Source organism: Schistocerca serialis, chromosome 1, assembly GCF_023864345.2.
Source record: "Schistocerca serialis cubense isolate TAMUIC-IGC-003099 chromosome 1, iqSchSeri2.2, whole genome shotgun sequence".
NCBI classification, from domain to species: Eukaryota; Metazoa; Arthropoda; class Insecta; order Orthoptera; family Acrididae; genus Schistocerca; species Schistocerca serialis.
In genome coordinates this window covers 797,308,193-797,320,989 of record NC_064638.1, presented here as the reverse complement: position 1 = coordinate 797,320,989, position 12,797 = coordinate 797,308,193, and the positions used below count along the sequence as shown (strand labels likewise).

Below are 12,797 nucleotides of genomic sequence, written 5' to 3'. Positions count from 1 at the left end.
AGCGAAATGTAGTGTGAGGAGGGCTATGCGAGAGGCATTCAATGAATTCGAAAGTAAAGTTCTATGTACTGACTTGGCAGAAAATCCTAAGAAATTTTGGTCTTATGTCAAAGTGGTAGGTGGATCAAAACGAAATGTCCAAACACTCTGTGACCAAAATGGTGTTGAAACAGAGGATGACAGACTAAAGGCTGAAATACTAAATGCCTTTTTCCCAAGCTGTTTCACAGAGGAAGGCTGCACTTTAATACCTTCTCTAGATTGTCGCACAGATGACAAAATGGTAGATATCGAAATAGATGACAGAGGGGTATAGAAACAGTTAAAATCGCTCAAAAGAGGAAAGGTCGCTGGACCTGATGGGATACCAGTTCGATTTTACACAGAGTATGCAAGGGAACTTGCCCCTCTTCTTGTAACAGTGTACCGTAGGTTTCTAGAAGAGCGTAGCGTTCCAAAGGATTGCAAAAGGGCACAGGTCATCCCCGTTTTTAAGAAGGGACGTCGAGCAGATGTGCAGAACTATAGAACTATATCTCTAACATCGATCAGTTGTAGAATTTTGGAACATGTATTAAATTTGAGTATAATGACTTTTCTGGAGACTACAAATCTACTCTGTAGGAATCAGCATGGGTTTTGAAAAAGGTGATCGTGTGAAACCCAGTTTGTGCTGTTCGTCCAGCATGCTTCATTACAGGATCATTTAGTAATCATGAAAGTGTTACAGAGATGATAGATAAAATCCAGTGGAAGACTCTGCAGGAGAGACACTCAGTAGCTCGGTGCGGGCTTTTGTTGAAGTTTCAAGAACATACCTTCACCAAGGAGTCAAGCAGTATATTGCTCCCTCCTACATATATCTTGCAAAGAGGCCATGAGGATAAAATCAGAGAGATTAGAGCCCACACAGAGGCATACCGACAGTCCTTCTTTCCACGAACAATACGAGACTGGAATGGATGGGAGAACTGATATAGGTACTCAAGGTACCCTCCGCCACACACCGTCAGGTGGCTTGCAGAGTATGGATGTGGATGTAGATGTAGTGTTTATTGCTTGAATAACAGTGATTGACCAAAATCATGAAAAAATATTTCTATCCTTTGCTGCACAGTGATGGCACCACAGACTGCTTGAAAGAAGGAAAATATTTCTCAAGTATCGACATACAGGCAGGTTACTGACAAAAGAAGTTGATTAGACTAATGGGGAAAAGACTGCCTTCACAATTTGTGACTGGCTCTGTGAGTTTAAAGTTATGTCATTTGAACTGTGTAACACTCCAGCCATCTTCAAACATATGATTAACAATGTACTTACTTATCTTGCCAGATAACAAGTCTTATTTTTCAAAGACATTTGAAGAACTTCTAAGATGACTGAGAATGGTGCTGAAGTGTTTTGAGACTGTTGGTCTCTGCCTGAACCAAAGAAAATGCCTCTCCATCACACAAGAAAAATAATTTTGGGGAACCTAGTGAATGGTGATGGACTCCATATCAGTCCAGACACATTTGAGAATGAGCTCATATTACTGGTCACCCATAAGGGGCTTCTGTACCAATAACAATTGTGTAGAGATGACAAATTTTCCTGGAACAAGAAACAAGAAAATATAGCATTCTCTTTAAGGAGATGCTAACATCTTCTTCAGGTCTGTCATTGTGTGGTGAGAATGCTGAGATAGAACTCATACTAATGCTAGTGGTTGTGGGACAGGTGCAGTTCTAGTGCAAATTCAGGAAGGTGCTGGAAAGATGATAATTTATACTTCCAGAAGTGATAAATAGAAAATAACAAACAATGCCTGGTGCTCAGATTTGAACCAGTGGCCAACAGCATACTATCAAGCTGTACTAACTTCTATACCATTGTGATGGTACCAGAACTTGTAGAAATATCATAGTTAAAAGAAGGGCTAAATCAACTGTAAATTTGTATTGAAACTGATAGGATGCCATTTGGTCCTGTAGCTTTTTTCAGTTTTAGTGACTTCATCTGTTTCTCAATGCAAGTGACAGTAATATCTATGTTACTCATCTATACAGTGGTGCAAGAATGAATTCTTGTGTATTCTATGGGTGTCTGTACACTAAGTTTGAATCCACTCACCGTCTTTGTATATGACTAGAATTTCTTAACAGGAATCTACTTTGTTAATTGTTAAAGGCTTTGTGCATTGCTTTTTTGATAGCCAGATGTATTTGATTTAGCATTTTTCTCTATCTATCTTGTTTTGCATCTATTGCACAATAGTTTCTGTTTATTTAGAAGGTTCTTTACAGAGACATATAACTTTGAAAGTCTCTCCCATCTTGATCTGTTCTATGAGGTGCATATGTGTGTGTGTGTGTGTGTGTGTGTGTGTGTGTGTGTGTGTGTGTTTTTTGCATATATGTCTCCAGTAATTGCTCATCTTTCTTTCAAAACTTCAAACACAGTTCCTTTATGTTCCTAAATGTTGCAAGTTTTTTATTGAGATGTGACACTGCAACCCCTTTCACATGTACATAGGTAATACATATAAACTGTACAGAAGATAAAAATCCAGATTTATTGTATGGTCAGTTATATATATATATATATATATATATATATATATATATATATATATATATATATATATATATATATATATGTGTCTGCTTGTGTCTGTATGTGTGGATGGATATGTGCGTGTGTGCGAGTGTATACCTGTCCTTTTTTCCCCCTAAGGTAAGTCTTTCCGCTCCCGGGATTGGAATGACTCCTTACCCTCTCCCTTAAAACCCACTTCCTTTCGTCTTCCCCTCTCCTTCCCTCTTTCCTGATGAGGCAACAGTTTGTTGCGAAAGCTTGAATTTTGTGTGTATGTTTGTGTTTGTTTGTGTGTCTATCGACCTGCCAGCGCCTTTGTTCGGTAAGTCACCTCATCTTTGTTTTATATATATATATATATATATATATATATATATATATATATATATATATATATATATATTATTATTATTATTATTATTATTATTATTATTATTATTATTCACGTTTGGGCCCTACTGGACCACGCGAAGTACAATCACGGGGCATTCAGTTATTTTCTTTTAGACTTTCTCTCTGCCCAAATTGTTTTCATTCTCTCGGAATGAGCTCTTTTCCTTTCATCAGACCAAGTGGTTCCAGTTTTCTTTGGTTTTTCAGCTTGACCAACTACCCAGTCATGAATTTTTTGCCTAAATAATTTTCTGTCTTGAATTTCATCTTGTTTTATATCTGCCTCTTTCATGTCCTCTTTTATAGCAGCAATCCATTTTATTGTCTCAAATTTAGCTTTACTTCGATTTTCGTAGAATTCCACTACTTGTTTAGTTAGTCTGGTAGCATCCATTCTTTTAATATGCCCATAAAATTTTAATCTGCGTTTTTTCATATCCGAATATATGCTGGTGTATTGTTGAATTTCACTATTTGCTCTTAGCCTGTATGTTCCTTCTTCAGTATATTTTGGACCTAGAATTTTTCTGATTACTTTTCTTTCTCTTTTTTGGATTTCTTGAATGTCCTTTTTTCTGTTTAAAATTAGCGTTTCAGCCCCATAAAGGCACTCTGGTTTTATGACCGTGTTGTAATGTCTCAATTTAGAGTACCTCGAGAGACATTTTTTGTTGTAGATGTCTTTTGTAAGTCTAAAAGCTGTCTCCATCTTTTGACAACGAATTTCATTTCCAGTTTTTTCTAGACCGGTCTCTGAGATTGTTTCACCTAAATATTTGAATTGCGAAACTCTTTTGATTTTTCCATACTTAGTTTTCAAAAGTTTGGGTGCCAGTTTGTTGCTAGTCATATACTGTGTTTTTTCAAATGAGATTTGGAGACCTACTCTTTCTGATGTTTCTTTAAGAATTTCTATTTGTTTCTGAGCAATTTGGATGTCCTGCGTTAGAATAACCAAGTCGTCTGCAAAGGCCAAACAGTCTATTCGAATATTTGTTCGTCCTAATTTCACTGGTTGGTCAATTTTGAACTCCAATTTTCGTTCGCGCCACTCTTGTATTACTTTTTCTAGAACGCAGTTAAATAGCAACGGAGAAAGTCCATCACCTTGCCTCACGCCTGTTTTTATTTCAAAGGATTCTGAAATTTCTCCTCTGAACTTTACTTTTGATTTTGTACCAGTTAGCGTGTCTCTGATAATTGCCGTGGTTTTAGGATCCAGGCCTTGTTCTTTCACAATTTGGAAAAGAGATTCACGATCCACTGAGTCATAAGCCTTTCTAAAATCTACAAAGGTACAAACTAGTTTTTTATTGTAAATTTTTTGATGTCTGAGAATTAGTTTGAGGACTAAAATCTGTTCTGGGCAAGATCTATTTGGCCTGAAACCTGCTTGATATTCGCCAATTTTCCATTCAAGTTGTTGTTGTGCTCGGTTCAGAAGACATTGAGAGAGGATTTTGTATGTGACTGGAAGAAGAGAAATTCCTCTGTAATTATTAACATCAGTTTTGTCTCCCTTCTTATGAAGTGGGTGAATCAAGGCGGTTTTCCATTCATCAGGAATTTTTTCAGTTTGCCAAATGTTTTGCATGATTGAAGTAATTTCTTTAACGGTTTTTGGACCAGCTGCCTTTAAAAGTTCTGCAACAATTCCATCTTCACCAGATGCTTTGTTGTTTTTCAACCTATGAATTTCTTTAATGATTTCCTCTTCATTTGGTGCAAGTGAAACTGGATTGCATTGTTGGGGAATTTTTGGTGGAAATCTTTCTGTGGGCTCGGGGCAATTTAGAAGATTCTTAAAATATTTAGAAAGTTCTTTGCAATTTTCTTGGTTGTTAAGAGCCAACTGTCCATTTTCCTTCTTGAAGCAAAGATTCTGGGGTTGGTACCCCTTTATTTTGGTTTTAAAAGTTTTATAAAAATTTCTGGTATTGTATTTCTGAAAATCTTCTTCAATTTCTAAGAGTTGACTATTCTCATATTGTCTTTTTGTTTGTCTAATTAGTTTTGAAGTGTCTTTTCTAGTTGTCAGGAATGTATCATATGTGTCTTCTGTCTTGTTGCTATTCCATGCTTTAAATGTCTCTTGTCTGGCTTTGATTGCATGATCACAGTTTTCATTCCACCAAGCATGTTTCTTGTGTTTTCGTAAAGGAATTTGATCTTGAGCTGTTTTGATAATCTTGTGTTTGAGTTGTTCCCAATTTTGTGCACTTGTTTTGTCAAATTCGTCTGCTAATAATGATGGTTGGATTTTACTGGTGTCAAATTTGGGGATTAATGGTGTCCTTTTGTTGAAATTTTGGGGTTTTAGCTTTAGTTTCACACGGGTTAAGTAATGGTCTGAGTCAATATTGGCGCCTTTACGAACTTGAACATTTAAAATTTCTTTGTGACATGGATACGAGATTGCAATATGGTCAATTTGGAATTCACCTATGTCCTTGTTAGGTGATCGCCATGTCTTTTGTTTTGAAGGTTTTTTCTTAAAATGACTTGACATAATTTTGAGATTGAAATTTCTACAAAATTCTACCAGCCTCTTTCCATTTTGATTGGTCCATTTATGTGCAGGGAATTCACCGACCGTTTTTCTAAATTTTCTCTCTTTCCATAACTGTGCATTAAAATCACCCATTAAAATCTTTACATAATTTTGAGGAATTTTGGAGACTGTATTCTCTAACACTTCCCATGACTTATTTACTTTTTCTGGATTTGTTTTATTCTCCTGGTTGATAGGCATGTGTGCGTTAATTAAACAGTACATTTTATTTGCACATTTCATGGAAATTGTCATTAGTCTGTTGTTTACTGGATTTACTTCGATTACGGAGCCAAGAATATATATATATATATATATATATATTTGTGGGGGGGAGGGGGCGGGGGGTTGAGACCAGACAGTGAGGTCAGAGGTCATTGGTTTCATCGGATGAGAAGGAAGGGGAAGGAAGTCGGCCATGCCCTTTCAAAGGAACCATCCCAACATTTGCCTGGAACGTTTTAGGGAAATCACGGAAAACTTAAATCAGGATGGCTGGACGTGGGATTGAACTGTCGTCCTCCCAAATGTGAGTCCAATGTGCTAACCACTGCGCCACCTCGCTCGGTGGTCAGTTAAATACTTTAACTCTGTGAGATAAGGAAATTTTAAAAAATACTATTGAATTCATTTAGAAATCACTGCTTGGATCTTTAAACATGCATCATCCTTTCAGTCTAGTGATGACTTGTTTCTGAGAGTCAGTGCTGGCTCATGTTCATGTCATCTAAATAAGTAGAGAATGGGAGAAGGCTACAACCTATGATATTAACCAGAAGTTATATGTGATCCAGGATGTTTCCACAGAAGATAGAAAGTGCCATCATTTTCCAGGCATGCATTTAAGATATCTATATCTTCTCTTGCTCAATTGTGCCTATTTATATTCTGATATGCTAGAATCATGTTATTCAAGGCCATATAGTTACCAGCTTTCAAAAACTTAATGGTGGCTCTCAACTGTGTACCCTCAGACACAGAGTTGAAATATTAAAAGTTTTGGCTGGTTTCATTGTCTAGGGGCTGGGATATGTAGTTGCCTCATTACAAGCCAAATACTGCTGAGTCTACAGTATACAAATCAATATAAACATGAATCGAATGGTCGAAGGTTCCTATCACTTGGCAATTGCTAATTTTGAATGTAACAGAAATTTATAAATGAAAGATTGCAATTAAATAAAATCTGCAGGTACTATTTTTAATGACTTTAAATGATGAGTACGACATCAGAAGTACCTTTAAGCATGCTGTTTATTACTGTAAATACTTACTGCTGTCGATGGTCCAGCAATTAAATAAAATATAAGTTGAATAACAGGGAAACAATAGATTCCTACTTCACGTAATTAGTTATTAGCAACAACATAGCTTGCGAGATATTCACTTCTAAATGCATACTATGTCTTCACTGCAGAAGCCACGGAAATCTTACAAGTGCACAAGTCTCCCGTGACCATGCTTAAACTGCTCGACACTCTCCAAGTATTTCCTGCAACTGTCCATCACGTCTTCCTGTCCCGCACTCCCCATGTCCTGTGCACACCCAATCCTCCTGCCCCACTTCCATCCAGTCTCTCCATTGACTTTGGTAGTTGCTTACCATAGTAACGAGCGCTAGAACGCTCCCACCATGTCTCCAAGCCAACGCACACTCACAAACATATTGAAACATACATGAAATACTGGATTCACATGTAAATAACTTGAAATTAAATAAATATTCCTATGGTTGGGCCATAAACATGCCGTAACACACATTATTAAATACATAAACAGGTTAAATAAACATATATCAAAGGAATAGAAACAAAAGTAGGCCAGTAGCCTAATGCTGCTGTGCTTTCTGAAACACAGTAAATATTTGACCAATTTTTTCATGAATAGTGTACATCAGATACAAACAAAGACATAGAAGAATAAATATATTTATGAGCATGCTGCTACCATTTTTTTTTTTTTTTTTTTTCGTATAACTGTGGAGTACTTATGGCCTGACGCCATCAATAGTAATCAGCCACTTTGGTCTTCAATAATTCATGTACTATTCAAGTTATATGCCTGTAATTAATGTCAATTTATGTTTACACTAATAGGTTTCTAAAGACATGCCAATTGACAAAATGGATGAACTGTTTAGATTTTGGAAATTCATTGCTGGGTGTTACTTGTATAATTTACAGTCAGATACTAAACTTTAAACTAATAAAGATATTGAAAATCTAATTATACCATCAGAATCATTGTGCAAATAATGGTGATGTACATGTTTCTTTTTATGGTATCATGATTCCTCTGGCTATTATTAATTTCTACATGAACTGTGAAATGTCTGCCATTATGGTTTCACAGAGTCTGCCATCTTTGGCAATCCTGGCATACAAATCTCCTTCATCGACACAAAGTACAGTCCTTGGCACAGCATCAACATGGAATTCCCAGACATGCAGTGGGCCTGGACCAAACGCTGGGGATACCCCTCTCGCTCCAGCTGATGTTCAGCACCACATGGTTTCTGATGAGCCCCGGCTTACCAAGCAGCCCGTGGGACCATGCCAACTCTGAACTTAGAATATTTTCAGGGTGCCACAACTCCCCCTAATATCATATAGTATTGTAAAATGCACAAGCATTACAGAAAACACAGTTGGCACATCAGTGCCAGTCCTAAACCAAAATTATGCATCAGAGATTGAAATGAAATATTGCAAGAGCAAAGAGTAGACAAAAATAGAGCAGACACAAATTCACCATGTTGAACACCACAGAGCAAAGATTAATAACCTTTCCTTGATGAAGAGCAAAAATACGACATAAAATGCTTTCAAGAATTGTCAAATGGAAGCCCTTGTCTAAGTTAAACAGCTTCTCTACCAGTTGTATTTCCACAAAATAAACCTGATAAGATAATGCTGTGGCCAGTGTCTTAACCAGGAGAAATGTGGAAGGGAATTAATGTTAATGGCATAAAAATAAACACTTTGATATTTGCTGATGACATTGTACATCTGTCGGGGATGGGAAAGGAGTAGGTCAATAAAACAGAATGAATAGTGTCTTGAACAGAAGTTGTAAGATAAACAAAGGTAATGGAATGTTGCCATAATGAATCAGATAATGCCGAGGAAACAGAATTGGTAAATGACGTACTAAAAGTGGTAGATGATTTTGTCATTTTACAACCAAATTACTGACAATGAGTTAAGTAGAGAGGATATATGTCCATGTGAATTAAAGCAGCAAATACAGTTACAATACAGTTGGTGTCAGATTTATTGTGGCCAAGAATCATGGCTTTCTATTGTATAGATAAATAAAAAATTAATCAGATCCTGTATAATTTCTGTACTGTTTGATAAAATGCAATCAATTTCATCTTTAAATCTGCTTTCTCCTTGTCAAGGCCATTTCCTGTTTATTTTCTCCTGATAGCATGCAAGGCAATAACATTGTTTTCTCTTCAATTTTTACTGTTGTATGACCTCTGCTGTTTCTGGTATCATATCCATTCAACAACATATATTAGTTTTTGTCCTGCTTTTACTTTAAATTCCCACATTATCAACTTGTAATTGGATTTGCTCCATCATCGGTTTCCGTTATTCTTTGTACGATTCTTCTATGTCCTTGTCAAAAATGTGAACATGTTGCTAGATAAATTTATATGTTTGGAGTTGAACATCTATTGTTTATTGTTACAATTCTTGCTTTACTAGCTGAGATTCATTTAATATCAGTAATATCAGTATTCATTTTCTTTTTTACAATAAAATTTATCCCTGAATTACCTTTCTGTTCTGTTCCTCTGTATGAAACGTATATCTTGATTGAAATTGTATTTTATCTTTATTCTGTATGGCAAACCTCTGGTCATACTATATCTCATTTGATGTTCATTTACTCCATTCGAACAACCTGTCTTCAAATCTTTAAGTTTTGCAACCTGTTGTACCTGAATAAAAATGGCAAAACGGTTAGGTTTCTAAGGTTGAAATGAGTGTCTATTCAACCCAGTTTTGTGTGGTAAGGTGCAAGCATAGATGTATCTGGATATGCTGAAGGCCTAAACTCATTGCGTGAGTTTCCTCAGTGAACTGTCACCTGGAATAGAATACCAATGTCTGAGGATACCACACGCATGGTAGCATACTTTCAACAGCCCTCCCCTTAGCACACTACCCAGCCACAGTTTACAAAGACTTATGAACAGTGCTAAACCTCAGTAAAGCAACGTTCACAGTAGCCTCATTCTAGCCCTGACAGCTTCTAAGTCTCAAATTCCAACCAATGGATATTCATTCAATGTTAGCAAATATTTATATAGTGTGTGAAATGTAATTTTCAAATATGAAACTGAATTTGTCCTCAGTTTGGAATTAAATCCCTCCTATTTTTATATAAATTGACTAGTATTCTCATCTGTTGTAGTCATTATTGTTTTTACTTGGTGTCAAGGATTAATCAGTGATATTACTTTCTTTCATTCTGAACAATTTCAGTTGCTAACTAAGTTAAGAGTCTCCATTTCAGCTTTTATCTCCACACTAATTTTTCATAAGAGACAACTTTTACTTGTATCTGCTTTTGCACCTGTGTGATTCAGAATGTCATTGTCTACAAAGTTAATTGAAACACAATGTAGAAATTCTCATTAGAGTAAGTAGTTTATCTGCCCTTGTGATAGAATTTAGTAAGTGATTAAGAGCAAAATAGCTTTTCTTTGCTTCTGTCTCCTGAAACACAAGAGGACAGTTTTGTGTGGCAATCTGGTATGAATTATTTTCATTTTTTCTTTTCTTATATTTATCATATTTGTAACTGAACCGTTGCAGAGACAAGCTTCCAAATGGTATGCAAATCCTTTTTTATGCTTAACAGAAACATGAGGGTGCAAACAGCAAGAAGTTTACAATTGTTTCACATTCATTACCATACATTTTTTGTATCATTTGATCAGGGTAAAAAGAATTAACTTATTACATATACAAATAATTGAATTTCTTCTTGCAGTTTTAACAAAGTAATGAAATATTTCCTCTATCCATCAGATATACTGTGGTGTTTGTGTGACCGTGTGCGTCACTGCATCATGGGTTGGAGCAACACACTGCATCAAATATTTGTTCCTGGGGCAGCCACCACCACCATTTGGATATGGCCCACCCAACATTTCAGCAGTGCAGCAGCTTGTTGCTCCACATCAGGTGTGTGTAGTTATGTGCTGTCAATTGTCTTTTTATTATTTTAAAGTACATTTTCTTAGATAGGATCCATTTCATTTACTTCTGCAGTGATTCATCAGTTTGCCATATTTGTCTAAAATTGTTGGGAAAATAAATTTTGATTCTAGGGTATTTAGCTACTGCTTGCCACATGTAAATCAGAGTTGAAGTAATTTTCCCAATATTGGCACTGCTACTTCTGTTGAAAAACCTGCCATAAAGTAGGATATTTAACAGTGGGTTCCTCAGTTTACATGGTTCAAGCAAGTTTCTTGTTGTTCCCAGTGGTTTCTGCAGCTTGTGCTCTATAAGATATGTGGCTGTGATGCCAAATTACATGAGTAATAGGATGCAGACTCTCACTACTACAGTTCATGGATTCCTCACATTTTTCATCTAATTAGTTCAGAAATTTCACAGTAAAAAATCTTGCATTTATTCCACAGCTTTTGCAATGTTGGCTGTGTGAACGTAAAATGTTGAACAGAAATTGTAGAGAAGGTGACAGTCTATGTGGATTCTGACAAATATGACTTTCTCTGTCACAGGTTGGTGGAAGATGTTTTATATGTAGTGGGAGTGTTGTTATATTGAGAACTGATTTAAATATGAATGGACTAGCAAGACCAAAATGGACTTATTGTAAGGTAGGAGTTATGGAAGCAGATTGCTGGAACTGGTACAGATATGTTTGTGGGATCACTACCTGGTAAATAGTATTTTGAAAACAAGTTTATAATTCAGTATTTTTGCATGCCATTTAACCTCTTTGGGGGACAAGATTCCTAAGACAGTTATGTAATAATGATTGATTATGCAGGCAAAAGGTTGGGCCTCTGTCTCATTTCTACAACTGAGGGTGAGGTCAGGCACACTTTTGAGAAACCTTCACACCCTTGTGTGGAGGTAGTATCTTTCTTTGAACATTAGAAAAGCCTGAGGTGAAGTATGAGTATATCATTCCAGAGGTTACAGAACATCTCAGAAAAAATGCATGATCATACATGTTTGTGGCAGATGTAACACCTCTTATTCTGCCTTGCATATGTAGCACAGAATATTTCTGGTGTGAAGCTGTTTATACTTTCTACCAGCAGCATATAATCTATGCTATATCCACTCTATTCTAATGAGTTCCAGTATTGTTACCGGATTATTTTTTTGGATAAATTCTTTCAAAAAACAGAGCTGCAGAGTACATTAAATTAAGTTGATGCAGCTGATAGCAACAGAAAATACTGAAGTTTTGACAAATCCATGGATTAAAATGAAATTACTTATTTAGTATCTTCTGCTTCCATCCAAACATAAGAAGCCTTACCAAAAAAGGATGAATTTATAACCAGTAAAATGATAGAATAAGTGGAGATCAGCAGATTAACTGTCTCTCAGGGAGCAAGATTACTAAGCTAATTACTTAAATATAAATGATAGTATAGGCAATAGTTTGGACCTCTGAGTCCTTGCAAAAGGGTATAATGTTCGAGACATAAAATTCTAGTTGAAGAAACTTGAATGTTATGGCACTAATAGCATCCTGCTTCATAGACAAAAAGATACTTGCACAGCATAAAAATGAACAAACTGTGCCATGTAAATTAAACTAAAAATGGATTAGGGGAGTATAAAATGTGGATTCTCACCATGTTCAGTGCAGTTTCTTCTCCGGTTCCTAACCTATGAAGGACTATTCAAAAACTGTAATGTTTGGTGATGACACAAGCATACTGCAGTTAACAGAAATGGATCACATTAATAGTCATCTACTAAATAAAACAGTAAATGTGAAATTCCATAATGTCCTTCTGGATAACAAGGTAAACTGGAGTCAACACACAAATAATCTAATCAGTTATTTCAGATGGCTTGCTTGCTTTGCACTTAAAAGTATGTCACTTTGTTGCAAATTATCTTCAGGAGCAATGCAGCTAAAATAAAGATTGCACTCATTCAGGGAAAGTGCATGGTAGATGTACTGTATCAAGAAGACAACTGCACATCTTACAAAGATTACTTCGAAGATATGGAAACTCTCACACTCACTTCCCAGT

At 36.1% G+C, this 12,797-nt stretch overlaps 1 protein-coding gene across 11 annotated transcripts in view; it reads left to right on the top strand.

Moving 5' to 3' along the window:
• Positions 1-12,797, top strand: part of LOC126483787 (putative thiamine transporter SLC35F3) — a 647,658-nt gene that overhangs the window by 382,772 nt on the left and 252,089 nt on the right. For all 11 annotated transcript variants that reach the window (XR_007587781.1, XM_050107011.1, XM_050107014.1 and 8 more), the window contains one exon: positions 10,573-10,728. Coding sequence is in view for 10 of the 11 variants with exons in the window: in XM_050107011.1 (XP_049962968.1) it covers positions 10,573-10,728 (156 nt within the window). In the remaining variant the exon portion in view is untranslated. The remainder of the gene's footprint in view (positions 1-10,572; positions 10,729-12,797) is intronic.